Source organism: Pteronotus mesoamericanus, unplaced genomic scaffold (genome assembly GCF_021234165.1).
Source record: "Pteronotus mesoamericanus isolate MK-2021 breed Mesoamerican mustached bat unplaced genomic scaffold, CSHL_Meso_final contig_246, whole genome shotgun sequence".
In the NCBI taxonomy this organism is placed as follows: domain Eukaryota; kingdom Metazoa; phylum Chordata; class Mammalia; order Chiroptera; family Mormoopidae; genus Pteronotus; species Pteronotus mesoamericanus.
Window position 1 is genome coordinate 6,165,147 of NW_026555104.1, and position 17,375 is coordinate 6,182,521.

A 17,375-nucleotide genomic window follows, 5' to 3' on the forward strand; every position below is an offset into this window, starting at 1 on the left:
CATCTGTTTCTAAGCCATGCCAGTCTCTCCAGTTGCAATGGTGGAATGTGGCCCCTAGTTACTGTTAGGGAGTTAGTTTAAGTATAAAGTGAATCCTCGGCCAATAGTCTCACGACACTTGTAACCTTAGACATCAGTTGATAGCTTACATTTTGTCAGCATTCAACACCACCTTAATTCTCGACACTACAAGGTGGAATTATCAACAAGATCACATAAGCTGCCAATAAAACAAGTCTGTAAGACAAAAAAATCATTACGTATTTCTTGACTGTCGGAACTGCAATGTTCTCTACCAAGTCTGAGATGTAGGCTCTGGAGCAATGACGGTGACAGAGGTGATCTGGGTATATAAGAGTCTGAAAGACATTCTCTCTGGAAATACAAATATATAACAAAGAGAGAAGACAGTTATTAGGGAGGGTGCTCACTTACACAGTCTCACTTGGATCGCGCTGTTCTGTTACAAAGAGTAACAGGACATCTACATACTAAGAGGTAGTATGGCAATTTCAGTGCAAGACTGAATCAAGCTTTCTATATTTTGGAAAAATGTTATGTTTTTTCATGGAAACTATATACTCACTAGTTTATTCAGTTTAAAAAATTGAAGATCCCGCATTTTTAAAAGGCCTTTTTACATGAATTTCTAATTGACAGATTTGGAAATCAGTCTGAATTGGACAAACTATGGATTCAACACGCAGATGAGATTTCCTCATACCATTACCTTGACATGGATTTGATACCCACCCTCAAAAGAATCCTATAAAAAATTGCTTCAAAGCCCCTTTAAAATTGCAATAGTGCAGCAAAACCACAAGTAAACAACTGCCTGTTAACCTGTTATTTCAAATATAGACTGAAAAGCTAACAGGCATTTTTTTGTGCAATTTTTTGAAACATCGTAAGATGAAATATCAAATCTGCACAGCGCTGTCCCTTCACAGAAGGCAAGAAACCGCCCGCCCCTCATGTGGGAGGCCGTCCTCGGTGCTGTAGGCTGTGGAAGTGGGCCTCCTTCAGGGTCTGGTTGATGTGGAAGTACAGGCCTTGGCACAGTGTGGGCTGCTCGGGCACGGGCTGAGGGGTGTTGGGGCTGGACCCGGTGACGATGTGGTTTAAGCTGCTCTCGGGCCCACTGGCCCTGTCCGGGCTGTTGATGCTGCTGCTGCTGCTGCCGCTGCTGCTCCCGCCACTGTCACTGCTTGAAGACTGGAAAGAAAGAGGAAGGGTTTCATGACTCGGCTGTTTTGCTTTCTAAGAACTCTGCTGTAGTTTAATTTGCAGTACCCTATTTAAGAATATTCTTCCTGCCCATTGTGAGGAGTGCCAGCATCAAAATGTACACTGGGCTTTACAGTTCATGAAGTACATTCACCTAAGATATTTCACTCTGCCCTCACAACTACCTTGTTAATAAGGTCGGCTGGGATTCCTGTACACATTACACATCCCTAAGAATCGACAGGGTCCATATTCAAGCACAGGCCTGCTATGGCAAATCCCTTCAACTACGTCTCACTTCCTTTATGTGTCTCCTCTCCCTGCTTTTGTCATTCATTCCAAAAATCAAAGGAAGTTCTCAGCCTCTAAGGGAAAGTATCAATCATTGGTACAGGATATAAAAAAGATGTCCTCATAAGAAGTAAGATGATTTCTGGGAAGAAGTGAAAATAAAAAATACCTACGACAATTTTGTCATCTGTCCATAGACAAAAAATGGTATTTTCTGAATGCACAACACATATCCTAAAAGACTTTAATATATTCCTTATAAAGTTATATTAGCATTTTTAAAAAAGATTTTATTTATTTATTTTTTAGAGGGAAGGCAGGGAGAAAGAGAGGGAGAGAAACATCAATGTGTGGTTGCCTCTCACATGTACCCTACCAGGGACCTGGCCCGCAACCCAGGCATGTGCCCTGACTGGGAATCGAACCAGCAACTCTTTGGTTCACAAGCCGGTGCTCAATCCACTGAGCCACACCAGCCAGGACTATATTAGCATTTTTTGCAGTTTGATACGTATATGTGTGGGCATGTATGCATGAACCCATCTAATTTTTTTAATGCAACTAACAGGTCTTGTGTCTTAGTCATCTTGAAGAAGCTACTCAGAAATCCCTAATAAGAATCACTCAGAAATCGCCCTTTCTTCCAATAGTGAGTCTCAAAAGAAAAGGCAATGGTAAGGATCCTTTCAGAATTATGGTATTGTACAATTCTGTCTTCTGATAATTCACAACCCCAATCACTCTTTATTTAGAACTCAATACAATACTGTACTCAAAGGAATCAATACAAGAGAAAGTTGGAATTCTAGTAATTAATGATCTGGTGTAAATTTTTTAGTCATTAGCCCTTTGATACATCTAAGTTTATATTCCCTTAGACAAAGATATTGATATTTTGAAATGTCTGCTTACAACAATGTAAAATCTACACATAAGAAAAAAGACTGGAAAGAAACAGCCCATGGTAGTTACGTTAAAATGGAGGGGTTATAGATGCTTATTTTTCTACCCTTTACTATAATTTTTTTGCAATGTGGTTACTATGTATTTGCCTTATCAAAATAAAATGTTTCAAGATAGATACTTTAAAAGTAATTTTAAAAATACCAAAAATTACACCTAACAATGCATATATTATAAGCCACATAGGTATATGGGAATCACATAAATTCTTTTACAATGAAATAAGCTTAGAGACATTATATTGTAATTTGTACAGGGACACTAGTTTGAGGCCTAATTTGATTTTTACTACTTAAAAATGCTGGGTGGGGCAAAAGGAGGTTTACAGTTGTTCATATGGAAAATAATACAATAATTAATAATAATACATGAATAAACCATGTGTTTTGTGTAATAACAACTGTGAACCTACTGTCTGTACATAAATGCCTAAAATGGCAAAGAAAGGATGTTCACAAAAGGCATCCATTATTAATAAAGACTTAGACCAAGAATTGTTGCAGTCCATGGGTTATTTGGAACTAATTAACATAGGTCACATATCCTATTGCCTATAGGTAGTAGGCAACAATCTATCTTCCTACCAATAAAAAAAAAATTCCATGAAAGCATTATAAATGGGCTGAGTGTCATAAGATGGCAGGGTTAGCGGCAACAACTACATTTACTTACAGACTTAAGAAGTCAAAGCCAATTCAAAACCAAAAACTGATTAAAAGTCTCTCTTGACCTAGAGTATACGACAGCCTAGAACTGCCGCTGGTACACCTGGTGAGGTCGTGAATATTTAACAAGCAGGTTACTACACCAGATAAGAAACCCACCGCGCAGAAAACTTTGTTTCCTCTTAGTCTGTTTTCTTTGTTTTTCATTACAGGTACTGTCTGAAAATTAAGGCAAGAACTAGAATCAGTTTCTATAAGTCAAGTTTCCATCTCAAATTATATTTATTTCACAATATAAGAGCAAAGGTGACACTATTCTTAGAAAAGGGAAAAGTTCTTTAAAATAAACAGGTTAGAAAAGAGCGCTGTACAATAATCATAAAAGAGGGGGAAGGGGACAGAAATATACTAGCAATTTCTAGTCCATTTTAAATATCTTGTAACCTTATAAAGACATATATAAAAATGTTTAGTGTGGCCTTGTTTGTAACAGCTAGAAACTGCAAACAACCAAAATGTCTAATAATAGGGAAATTCATTAAATTATAATATACATATATAAGGAGTAATACATGAATTATAATTCATAACAATGAATTTCTATTTGACTATTGATGATGCATACACACCCCCCCAAGAAAGATGTCTTTAACATCTTTTTTACAGGTTACAAAACAGTATGTATATCAGCTGGTTTTAAAATGTTTTTCTTTAACGCAGACATATACATACACCAAAAATAATCTGGAAGAATATATGTGCCAAAATATTTGGAATTTGGACCTATTTTTTTAATGTCCTTATTTTCTGTAGCTTCTAAAAAAAAGATTTCTTCTGATGAAAAAAAAACTGATTATGAGTGAGACTGTCTGGCCTCCTTGAACTACTTAAGAACCTCGAAAACTGCTTCAGTTGTATTCACTTGCATTGAGGAGGCCAATGATACTTTCAAACTAATAAAAGACAGCCTATCTAGAAGAGGGCTGGGAATCCGGAAGCATTAGATATATACTACCGTCATCAAAGGTAAAAATAACACATCTCTTTCAAGAGATACTTCGGCTCTGTTTCCTGCCAGTTCCAGTTTTCTCCCTATCAGGGAGACTTCCGGGAGTAACCTCACAAAGACCAGAGTGCTTCAAGGGAAGGGTGAAACCCATCTGGTGGGGAGTTAAGCAGCATATAAAAAAACAGTGCAACATGGTGATTGTTCTGTGCAAATTTTTTTTCAATTATTCACAAATATATTTGGTATGTACTGGGTCACAACATAAAACACTTCTACAGGACAGAGTCAAAAATGTTTGAAAGTTATTGTAACCAGCCTTATTACCACTGTCAGCCACCAAAGTGGTCGGTCCACTTTATGGAATAAAGGAAAACTCGTTATTTACTTTTAACCCTAAAGGCACAAAATCGAAATTTTAACTCTCAGTGCTTTAAGATACACACAGAAGTAAATCATTTTGTCTTATAAAATCAAAAAGGTGAAACAGGAAAAAATACAGTCCTGTTTCACATTCTGAGTGAACCTTTTAAGTATCAAACCCTTGGGGTAGGAGGGGGAACTACTTGAAAGCAAGGTTTTGAAAATTGATACAGAGTGTTTACCTTGTTACTGTTTCTGTTCTTAAGAGACCTACACAAGTTCTTTTATTGAAAGAGTCCAGAAACTCTAGCACTGAGCATAATTCATCCGATAGGAACCCCATCCCCAGGCTCCTGATTCCTTAGAGACTTCTCATCAGACAGGTTACCCAAATCCACAGTTAGAAAGGGCATTTCTTTTCTCTGAACTTTCAATTTGGGCTGAGTGAAGACACTGACTAGGGTGTTCTCAATGACATCTTTGTATTAAATCAAAAGACAATGAGGTTATGATCTGGGAAATGAAAACTCCTTGCAAATCCAGGTAAACAAACACAGTAGGGTTAAATTTATGAAGATTCTGACTGAGCCTCTCTTTTTAAATATCCAAAGGTAACTCATGAGAATCCCATGCCGAAGATCTGTGTGAAAAGGGAGGATTCTAAGTTAGCTTAGGCAGTAATAAAATCCCCCTGTGTGCCCTGGTCACTGCAGATGCCTGGATGAGGCCCAGAAGAACGCGGTCTGCTTTAGAATCCCCTGCAGGCCTTTTCAGCAGTGTCCATGCCAGGGCCCCACCTCAGGAAAACCTGGCTCTAGGAGGCACAGATCATTCTGATCTCCAGCCACTGTCCAAACAAACGTGTGTGCCAGCTGTGTACTGAAAGGTGCTGCACTAAGGCTCCCGAGTCATTCATTTACCGAGCTTCATCAAGAGTATGGTGGCAATACAGCCACCAATAAGGACAGTACACACGGCCAAGTGACAGGAACCTAGCAAGCAGTGTGGACAGAAGAAGCTGAGAGGCTCCTTAAAATGGATGCTGTGTGAAATGAGCCTAGAGGACGAGGAAGAATTTTTATAAGGAGGGTGGGACAAACTGGGAGAACAATAAGCAAAATCAGGAGTGTTCTGGGGAGGCAAAGCTAACGGTGTGGTGCGGCTGCGCCCACTCCAGGAGCATCAGTGAGACAATATACGTGTACGTGTGAGGCCATGGCATGGTAGGTGCCCAAAGCCTGCAGGAACCATTTCCAAGTTTGTAGGACACGTTCAGATCTGTACTTGGGAGTCACGATGCCAGGGATCTATTGAGATGAATGAGGTTTGGGAGACCAAGCAGAGGCCAACAGGGACGTTTTCTCAAATACCAGGCAGCAGAGTAGACCAGCATGAAGACTGTGGCAATGTCAATGAAGGGGTGTGTCTCACACCCCAGAAGGAGATGGAAGGGATTCAGAAAGAGACATCCAAGCTGACACCAAACACCTGAGACAACACTTGCCAAATACAGTTGGCCCTTGAACTACATGGGGCATTGGTTAGGGGCGCCAATCCTCTGTGCCATCAAAAATCCACACATAACTTCTGACTCCCCCAAAACTAGACTACTAATAGCCCACTGTTGACTGGAAGCCTTACTGATAATATCAACAGTCAATTAACAAGTATTTTGTATGATATATATTCTGTATTCATATAATAAAGCTAAAGATGTTAAGAAAATCATAAGGAAGAGAAAATACAGTTACAGTACTTGTGTGTATTTACTTTAAAAAATGCGCATATAAATGGACCCACACAGTTCAAACCCATGTTGTTTAAGGATCAAGTGTACTGGGAGCTCGGTACACATATGATGAATGCAAAGAGTGTCAGTGAGCTTTGAGAAAGTTCTGCAGTATCAGGAGGAAGCCAGGACATAAGAGGGGAAAGGTGGGAGGCTGACAGGAAGCACCGGCAGCCACTACAGAGAACGAAGAGGCTGGCAGTGAGCAGGGAAGAGGAAGCAGCAGTGAGCTGAGGGGAAATAAGGCAGAGATGAGCTGGGAAGGGAAAGAACCTGGAAGTGCTAGTGAAAGAAGCAGTGGCTCAGAAGACGGAAGAGATGCAGAGAAGGGCCCAATACTGGCAGCGGCTTTCAGGACCCTCGCCAGAAGGTTGAGCAGGTGAAGAAAGGCAGAGGGACACTTCCTTCTCATTGGCAGAACGCATTATTCCTACATATAGAAGACGTACAAATCGTGATGCAGAGGACAGGGAAGTTGAGGAAGTTCATTGTCTTAGTCCAGAGGGCTCACACTATACACCACAGGGAAAGAGCTCCTGGTCCCTCAGCCAGGCCTACCTTTAACTTCCTGTTCCCAGGCCGTGAAGTCAGTGTAAGAGATTACTCATCAACACCCATGGTAGAAACCAATCAACTCTGAAGACTACTTCTGCTAATAAGCTTTAGAAAGCCCCCCAGCAGGAATGCTATTTACTGTCTCTCTGCTTCATAAAAACAGAACCAGGACATCAGAACATATGTGTATATTTATTACCTAAAGCTGTATTGCTTTCTCTCCTTAATTAGAAAAGCAGATCATTAGCACATGTTATTTTCTTTCAAGCCTCAAGTTACCCTCATCTACATCTTCCCATTCATTAGTGCTTTTAATTTAGGTGAGCCTCAAAAGAAAAAAGAAATCTCACTCACTCAATACACTGTATCCCTGGAGTCATAATGAAGTTCATTCTAAGGCTGCTGCGGACTCTGGATTAAGTGCAAAAGATGATCCTAGCCTAGTCGACCGGAACATCTAATGTAAAATCCTGTGCTTCCCAAGTGCCCAATAATGTAAGAGTGCTCCAGGTCTGCTTATGCCAGAGAGACAGTAAGATTCCAAATGAATTCAGTGGGATATATAGACTGCTTTGTAAAGATATAAGGATAGAAAACGCAGGTGGTCACTTTCTGTGTCAATACTTATAAAGTTGGACCATACAGTGTTTTAAGTTCCTTCATAACTAAAATATTTTATGCTCCATCACTTCATGTTGTTTAAATTTCAATAGGCCAAAAAAGAATCTGTCCTGTACAAAAACATGTGCACGTATGGACCCCCATTACTTAACAGACTTAACCTTCAGTTTCAATGTGAAACTGCTTGCAGCAGCTTTTGATACTGGGAGTTGATGTGATGTATACAAACATTTCAAGAATTTAAAACTCTGAGCAAAATTTCTTCAAATGTACAGTACAAATCAGACTAACTTTTGAAAGGACAGCTCCTCCATTTTGAATGGACCTTTTCAGACATTAATTTCAGAGTTAATTTGCTTCAGGGTTTTCAACACAAAACCCTGACAGTTTTACCCAAAACACTTCTTGGGAGATATGCCTACTACCCTATAACAGATTAAAGATGAGAATGGGCAAAAACTAAGAGCCTTAAGATACCTTTGAAAAATAATGCTAAATATTCCATTGTCATCTAAATTCACACTATTAAAAAAAAAAAATCACCTATCATTCAGCCCAATCTAATTCTTAGAATGAATGGGTTTATATAATCCTAATTTTCACAATACATGGATTCCCTTGGTTCTGTTATTTTTTAATTTGTCACACCTCTACATTCTCATAAGAATACTCTTGGGATTTTAGGATTATGACATCAAAAATGTTCCCTTTCTAGGCGGGCAAGAAAAAGGCAGAGGCTCTTCCAGGTGTGCCATTTCTGTTTTATCTCTACTTTTTCTCACCCTCTACTAGTTACTTTACTGTGATCTGAAAAATCAAAACCATCTTGGTAAGTTAAAGTATAAAAAAATTGGCCCTGGCTGGTGTGGCTCAGGGGATTGAATGCTGACCTGCGAACCAAAGGGTTGAGGGTTCAATTCCTAGTCAGGGCACATGCCTGGGTTGTGGGCCAGGTCCCCAGTAGGGAGTGCACAAGAGGCAACCACATATTGATGTTTCTCTCCCTCTCTTTTCTCCCTCCCTTCCCCTCTGTCTAAAAATAAGTAAGTAAAGTCTTAAAAAAAATAAAAATAAAAATATTGGAGTCTTGTAAAAAGGTACAGCTTTTATCTACTCAGGCAGCAGCACGTTTTATAAGACATACACCCACGTACCAGAAACTGGATTTACATGGAAACATCTAGTGTATTTTGTAGATAAAGATATTAAAACTGAAGGCAAAGAGTATTACTCCTACAAGACAGAATTCAAAACAAAAAGGTAGCCCCTAAAAGAACAAATTTATAAATTAAATCAAGCTACTTTTTACCCACCCAAATAATTATCCAAGACCAGGAAATGTCACTACCATTGTACAGGACCCAACAGGAAGGCACAAATTGACAAATTATTTCGCTTCTCGTTCACCAAGAGAAAAACAAGCCAGACTTAGACATTAACTAACATGATTCGTACAGAATGGCTTGACCAATAAAATTTTATTCCTATACTAGTCATTTATATCTGAATTTAAACAATATCATCCTAAGGCTCACAAGTCATTAAATCTAAGACACTGGAGTTACAATTAAAGGTCTTGAATTCAAACACCAATTATATTTTTGGGGGGTGAGGGGGAAACACTAGACCCCAAAGTCTTCACTTTTTCTAGACAGAAATCAAAAATGACTTTCTGGCTAATTCTCTATTATAGCACTGACTTGGAAAACCACTTTCCAGCTGCTGCTCTGTGTTTCTATGGTTCCAGAGCAGCTGAGGACCTTGCTGCCCCTCGTTAGAGTTAGCACAGCATCTCAGAAACTCCGCCCCATCTTCTGGGGATGGCACACGCCATGGTGTGGAGCAAGCTGCTCCACACTCAAGTTCTCGGACTCACTGACCCTGCCTCTTACTAGATGTGTATCTTTGGACAAGTGACTTTATTTTTCTGTGCCCCAGTTTTGCCTATCTGAAAGTAGAAATGATGATATCTATTAAAATGACAGAAGAAAATGCACAGAGTGAAAGTTTCTGCATAACTCATCTGGCAAGTCAGTCCATGTTCTGTAGCTTCACAGTATCTTGGGAAAAAGAGGCATGTACTATCTCCATTTTTTCAGGTAATTATGATATACCTGTGGCATATTTAATAGTTTAACAGAAATCAAACACCTCGTATCTTACTTCCCAGTACTTGCCAATATTATTACATTTAGGAGAAAAACATAACTTTTAGGAAATTTAAATCTAAGAATTAAAACAAGTTCCTTCCAAATGAAAGTTCTTCAAGTTACAAGAAATGATTTAAGTATTTCAGGAAGGACAAAGGAAAGCTTCTCTTAATGAGTTAGTCTTATGGAAACTTGCCTCTGCCTACCTTAGAATTAAAAGGTAACATTTTCAGTAAGACAATAACTTGTTACACAAATAAAATTAATAATCCATTTAAAATAAATCACTTTAGTATTTTCCCTTATATACACAATTGTCAAAAAGCAGCCAAATGCCTCTAACCTTGCTATTTGTGTGTTGTGAGCATAGTGATCTAGTCCAGTGGTGACAATTCAATTATTTAGGCCTTAACTTTCCATTTTAAAGACTTTCCCCTGCCTTTTGCCTCTCCAGCTCGGCCTGGGTTCACTGGGTCTCATTACTTGTTAACGCGGCCACCGGGGAAGCAATGCACCAAAGGCCATTTGCTCAGGTGGCCGGTAAGGGTCGGAAGGCAAAGCTGCCTGCGAGGGCTCCGGGTGAGTCCAGATTACCATGACAGATAAAAAGTTCCTGTACTGACAGTAAATGATAACAAACACAATCTAGTCCTTCCCCAGACTAAAGATTTACAGAGCGGTTCAACCACTGAACTTCTTTGGACAAGTAAGGACAAGACACATGAACCTACAAGTTGAGTAGCAACACCCTTGTTTTCTTCCATGATAGCAACACACAGGTTCTGGAAAGAGTGAAGGTCATTTTCTACAAACAGCAATTAAAATAAGAACTAATACTATGGAGTTTCACTAAAAACAAGAGGTCAGAAGTGTTTACTATTTTAAACATGACGATTTATATTCCTGTTCCCAGGCATCAAAACTATACATATAGGCCCTGCCTGGTGTGGCTCAGTGGGCTGGGCATCCAGTCAGGGCACCTGCGTGGGTTGCCAGCCAGACCCCTAGTTGGGGGCGTGTGAGAGGGGCCAACTGATGTTTCTCTCCCTCTTTCTCTCCCCCCCCCCCTTTAAAATAAGTACATAAAATCTTAAAAAAAAAAAAAAAAAAAGGAAAAAAGAAAACTGTGCATATAAGGAAAAAAGACTAATACACAAAGTTAGACCTACTACTACTATATCTTTGAAGCAATGTGAATATCACAGAGCAAAATTTACATACAGATACAAGTAAAGAAATATTCAAAGTAGTCACTCACTGCACACTCTTCTAAAGAATAGCCTTATAATTCAAAAGAATAATGAGACTCAATTATATTACACTTTTTATCATTGAATGTTCACAGTAGCCTCTAATCTTTGGTTTTCTTTCATCTGTGAGATTCCCCAATTATCACATTGAACAAAGCTCAAAAACTTTTCTGTTAATCATTTTTTTTAATGATCACTTTAAAGGAAGAAAAGGTGTGATAGGAAGATTTTTAAAAGAGGGATAAAATCTATAGAAACTCAAGTCTCCACATAAAAGGATCTATTTGCACTTTTCATTAAGTGTTCCTCAGTAAGCCTTCCCCACATGGGAGTTACTGATCCCCCGCCCTGGGGGGAAGTTACTTTAGATTTCTGGCAGAGACGAGATATAGGTCAAGCCCTATTATCAAGAACTAATTAAATTACAAATTAACTGGTTACGCAAGAATTCTGATATACAGAATTCTGCTTGAAGTTATGAGGTTAGCGCTTAGGAATCTTTGCCACTGAGGAGTTTCCCTGTTAAGGCACCTAATATAATAGTACCATCACTTTAATGTGAGCTTCCTTTCTGCACTGTGGCTCAGCCTTTCGAGTACACACTGAGTGCACAGAGAATTTCTCCCCATTGTGCGTATGACACACTCTTAGAAAGCCAAAACTTTGAGAGCTCTTTCTCCCCCTCCACTTTCTCTCTCCCTGCTACTCTGCCTCCTGCAGCAGCTCTTTTCTGAACAACATAATGAAAAAGTAAAAACAATGAAAAACAGGATTCTGTGTACATATACAGTGTATGTTGTGAGCATCTATAGTTTCTCTTAAAGATATGTGAATTGAAGCAACAAAATATGCTCGCCTTAAAGACACTACTGGTCTATAAACTATTAAAAATGTTGGTTTCTGAAATATCAATTAGGGAGTTCAAAGAAGGGCTTGCAAAAGTTCGTGAAACTTCTAACAAAAACAAATTTTGGGGAGGTGGTATGTATGACTAGTGTGGGCAGGGACCATTTCGCTGGGGAGAAGGTGCATAGCTTCCTCAGAGGAGTCATGGCTCAAGAAAAGGTTGAAACCACTGCAGTCACATAGATCGCTTTTATTTATCCAAAGAATAATTTTAATTACACGAAGGAACTGGGTTATTTAGCTCCAGCAGTGAAAACAGCAGAGACTCTGACCACACTTCCTACCTCTGTGTCCCAGGAATCATGGAAGACAGGGTTTCTACTACTCCTTTTGGTCTGAGGGGGAATGTGGTGGTCTTCCTCATTGCCATTCCTTCTCCTTTTCCTGAAATTAAATCACAGGAGGAAAAAAAAAATTCAACAGTTCATCTTTCAGACACTTAAAATTGTAAACGATGACAACACAGAAATTTGCACCCTCACCTGAGAAAATTTAATTCATCAGGTGATAGCCCAATAGGTTAAAACTGGAAGTACACTATCATTAGGCACAAAGAGCAAAATATAAAACAGTAGCAGTAAGATCAAGCTTAAATTAATGTGGCTAACTTCAAAAATGAAGCTTGATAATTTTAAATGCCTACTACAAATAAATCAGAGCTGAAAGATAATGACTGAGCTTTCAAACTCCACCTAAGTAAGTTTATCGTCTTTCTACATGTCCTGAAATTACAATTCCAAGTTGCTTAATTTTACTCCCTTCTACATGACAACACTTAAGACAGGAATGGCTGCCTTTGCCTATTTTACCCTTAAAATCCATATAAAAATTTTGGTGCTACACCAAACCTCTAATATCCATAGCGGTTTGTGGTAGCTACTCATCTTTCATTTTTCTTCGTCCCCGATTTTCTTTCAATTATCATGTTAAACAAAAGCACTGGAAAAGCTGCTCATGGACACAAACTTGATTATTCTGGCTATGCATAGCACCTAAGTTTACAATATAAATTATTCCCCTAGACTGTTTCTTTGAGACTGTAGCACAAGCTGCTTAAAATGTATAGGTTTAAAGAAAAGTCAGCCCTGGCTGGTATGGCTTAGCGGATTGAGTGGCAGCCTGCGAACCTAAAGGTCACCAGTTCGATTCCCTGTCAAAGCATATGCCTGGGTTAGGGGCATGCAAGAGGCAACTGATCAGTGTATCTCTCACACATCAAAGTTTCTCTTCCACTTTGTCCCTCCCTTCCCTTCTCTATAAAAATAAATAAAAAAAATTTTTTTAAAGAAAAACCAGACACCTTTCTCAGTCAAGTGTTCTCAGATGTGCCAGAGAGACAAAAATGTGTATGTTCTCTATGCAAGAGTCAAGTGTTGCCATAAGAACTTCTAAATCCCAATTAGAAAACTGAAATAAATTATAAGAGGTATCATTTTAAGTCAAATTGCCTGGAACTGTGCTGTCCAATAGGGTAGCCAGTAGCACATGTGGTTATTTAAATTTAAATAAAATAAAAAATCCAGTCCCTTAGATATACTAGCCACATTTCAGCTAGTGGCAACTGTACTGAACAGCACAGATACAGGAGGTTCCCATCACTGCAGAAAATGCTACAGGACAGTGCTGACGAGAGGCCAATTTATACAAAGCAACATCATCTACTACAATGAAAACAAAGCTTCAAATTTTTAGAGCTAGAGGGAAAAACAGCTTTTTGGAAAGTACTGAATTTCAGGATATAGTATCTTCTCTCTAGCTACATACCTTCTATGTGAGTAGGGTGGCTTACTGGGGCAGGCCGTTAATCCTAAAGTTTTGAGATAAGGTCTGGATATTGAAGAAACTTTATCACCCCGAGCTCAATTCCCTGTACTGGGCAACATTCTGAGTACATCTAATGTTATATATAATGACTCTGGATCCAGTTTAGGCTTGGAATGATAACTAGTTGGTGTGTGGTTCTGATAAAACACGAACCAACCAACCAGCAGAGGGCTACACTGTTTATGTCATTCTAAGGCTCAGCATTTTGGAAAACAAGATCATCATTTCTGCTTCCTAACTTTCTCCCAGGAGATTAGATCATATTTACACATTATCTTGAAATACTTGGAAGCTAAAAACTAGATGAACACCAGGCTTTAATAATTATTAAGTACATGTTATTATCATAGATTAGAACCGAGAAATAGCTTTCATCCTACTATGACCACAGAATGTTCATGGGACTATGAAGAAGTTACAGAGCAATATCTAACAGAAGACCAGTTGATGTCCAAAGAGAAACACAGGGAAATGGCCCCCGTGTTGGTCCCCAAACTCTTCTTTTATCAGTGTGACAACAGCTGATTGTGCTTTGGGCTGCTGACTCACTCTTACCAAACTTAGAAGCCTGACCAAAACTTTCCAATTTCCTCATTTACTTATTCTTGTCTTTCCAGTGACAACAATATGAATGTGAAGAAGACTGTGAGGCAAATAGAGTGTAAAAACAGAGGATGGGCTAGTTTTGCAGATTTTAACTAAACTCTAGGAAAGTCACATGAACAATCCCAGCCTCATAATTAGCTGATTTATCAAAGTACCAGAATTATCTCTTTTGGATGGAATTGGATTAAGAGTGAGCTCTACTCATTCTTCAGTTAGCCTTTTTCCAGGCCCTTAGCAGATTCTGTCCCGCAAACATTCCACTTTCAACAATATTGTCAATAATTGGCAAGATTACAGCTTCATGCTCAAGCCTATCCACATAATCAGTCAGATTATAGCTTTCAACATTAATGCCATAGACCAGGTTGTAATTTTAGCAGTCATCCTATAATTGATTATATTCTCCCTAACCATCTAGTTGCAGATTATTATTTAGCATCTGCTACTTCTAAGGATGGCCAATTATATCACTTTATCATTTCATTTCTCTCCACTCTTTCTGTTACCTCCTAGAGACTGAGCATAGAAGAAACCCTGAAAAATAGAGGCTAGTGGTTTTCAAAAAATTATTAACAAGTAACAGAACCCTTTCTCCCGACCCCACTCCCAAATATCCCTGAGGATATAAGATAAAGGATCTGTTTTGGTTAAAGAAAGGGCTTCCTTTCTACACACCCACTCCTCTATGGCGATCTCAGTAATCTGTGACACAGTTTGAAAAACCACCATCTGTGACCAACTCTTCATCTTAAAATTATGGAAAGAGAACCAGAGAAGTGAACTAACTTGGAGATACCAAGATAACGAGCTGGCAGAGCTGGCCCGTTGTGCATCATGAAACATGGGGCGAAGAGAAAAATAGGTAAGAAACCCCCATCCAAATCAAACGACTTCTTTTACAGCAGTAAGTTATCAGTATAATCATGTTGACATTATTTGTGTGTTTAGAGAAAAGGAATCTCTTACCAACATAAACACATTCAGCCCTGGCTGGTATGGCTCAGTGGACTGAGTGCCAGCCTGCGAAGCAAAGCGTTGCTGGTTGGATTCCCAGTCAGGGCACATGCCTGGGTTGCAGGCCAGGTCCCCAAGTAAGTGTGTGAGAGGCAACCACACACTGATGTTTTTTTCCCTCTTTCTCCCTCCCTTCCCCTCTAAAAATAAAAATAAAATCTTAAAAAAAAAGTAGAAAACACATTCATAGTATTTGTGTACAGTGTTGGATGAAAGGAATCTTTTCGTAGGAAATATTTTAACTTTTTCAGATATGTGACACATCCCAAGAGACTATCAGAACACTACAAACTGGGGTTGAGAAGGGGAAAAAATGTCAGTAAGATCAGGCTTACTATACTTAAGGACTCTGTTACTAATTCTGACATGTCAGCGGCAATTGGGCCCTAATGTCAAATTTAGTCCACTCTTATTTTCTATATAAAGAGGCTTTATGCCTCACTCATTACATGACCCAAAATATTCCTATGCATAAATTTAAGGAACCATAGCTTTTTACTATTGAACCAAATAACCCCAGGAAACTTTCCAGAATTTTAATTCCATGAATTAACTATCCTCCAGAGCAGGGTCCTCATCAAAAGTCTGTCAATTACATTCAGGGCCAATGAAAACATAGAACAAGAAAATATACACCATATGTCATGGCAATTCTATTTTATTTACTTAAGAATCACTGAGTCTATTATGGAATAAAGGAAAGAGCAGTGAACCTGGAAAGACACAGGAATATCATCTGAGCTCTCTAAATTTGTTTTCTCATCAGAAAAACTTCAGAGTCGAACTTGGTGATCTAAAGGTTTTTCACTTCAAACTCCACGATGAAGGATTTTCCTAATTTGAAATAAAGCTGATCCTCTTCATCCTGGGATACCAATCCCAACTTTCTCCTCTCCACATTGTAACAGGGGTAACTAAGAGGAAAGAATCGCAGGCTGGTCCGGACTCTGCTCAACACTTGTCAAGCAAGCCTAAAACCCATAATCCAGGTCTCAGGCCAGACACCGTGGGAAAGTACCGTATCGCGATATAATCCTCTCTCCCTCCCACCTTCGGAGGCAAACGGCTCCGCCTCCAGTTTAGAATCCACTCTGTTCTAATACTAAGGCCAGAAACTCCACCAGCCACTTTGGTCATCTGCCCTTCCGTGTTCACAACCATTCAGGGCACAAATTCTTCAGTTTAACCTAATCCCTCCCAGCTGCAGGGTTAAGTCCAATCCTTTTTTCTGACCTTGGGGAGCCGGCAGCTCCCCGTCCCTTCACAGATGTCCTAGGGGCTCCTACTCGAAGATTAAACATTCTTCCCATCCCCCTCCTAAATTTAGGACAGGGACGCTTTAGGGCCACCGTCTCTCTTCCAGGAACAACCAGACTTCATTTCAAAGAGAGGAAGATGGGGGGTAGGGAAAAATGGGGTTGAGGGAGACCTGGACCCTGGAGACACTCCACCAGTACCCTCAGGGATCAGGTACCAGAGCACTCTCACGCTGGCTCCCCTCCTCCCCCGGAGTAGAGCACCCGGATAATGACCCGCAGAGCCCACGCTTGATCGGATCCTGCTTTGTGCGCCCCCGTCGACTCTATCCTCCAAGACACAGGCGAGGGGTTGGAAAGGAAGGGGGGGTCCCTATGGTCTCACCTGGGGCGAAGGCGCTCGCTCATGGCAGCCGGTGGAGGGGAGCGACTCGGAGCCGCACTGCGAGAAAAGGGAACAGAGGGTGTTGTGTTTCGGCGGCCGCCACGCCCACCCCCTCGGGCCTTGGCTCTCGCCGCGGCTCGGGTGGACTGTGCCGGTGGTGAGTACCCCTCTGTGGGACCCGTACCACTGCTACTTCCGGCGTCTGCTCCGCGCCCCCCCATGTCGCAGCCGCCGTGGTACCGCCCTCTCGCGGCTGCGCAGAGACACGATCGCGGCCGCGCCGATCGGTAACCCCGCCCACAGGAAAAGGCGGGCTTGGAGGGGGAGGAGCTACTGGGAACCTCTGGGAGAAAAAGGACCTCTTGGAGGTGTCGGGAGTTTTCGCCTGCTCACAGTTTAGACGGAACAGCATAAAAGTCAAGGCAGATTTAAATGAAATTAAATCATGTCATAATAATACTATATAAGTACTTGAGTTAAGTCTCTGTGAGGTAAAAATATTTT

At 40.2% G+C, this 17,375-nt stretch overlaps 1 protein-coding gene across 2 annotated transcripts; it reads right to left on the bottom strand.

The window, feature by feature from the left end:
* Positions 1 to 14: 14 nt before the first annotated feature.
* On the bottom strand, positions 15 to 17,092 carry VCF1 (VCP nuclear cofactor family member 1). Of its 2 annotated transcripts, XM_054573116.1 has the most exons (4): positions 16,872 to 17,092; positions 12,071 to 12,170; positions 3,306 to 3,365; positions 15 to 1,215 (listed from the first exon to the last, which is right to left on the bottom strand). In XM_054573116.1, the coding sequence occupies exons 1-4, from the start codon at positions 17,090 to 17,092 to the stop codon at positions 973 to 975; spliced, it is 624 nt and encodes a 207-aa protein (XP_054429091.1). In that variant the 3' UTR covers positions 15 to 972. The 2 variants fall into 2 exon arrangements, with proteins under 2 accessions (XP_054429091.1, XP_054429092.1); XM_054573117.1 differs by lacking the exon at positions 3,306 to 3,365.
* Positions 17,093 to 17,375: the final 283 nt, after the last annotated feature.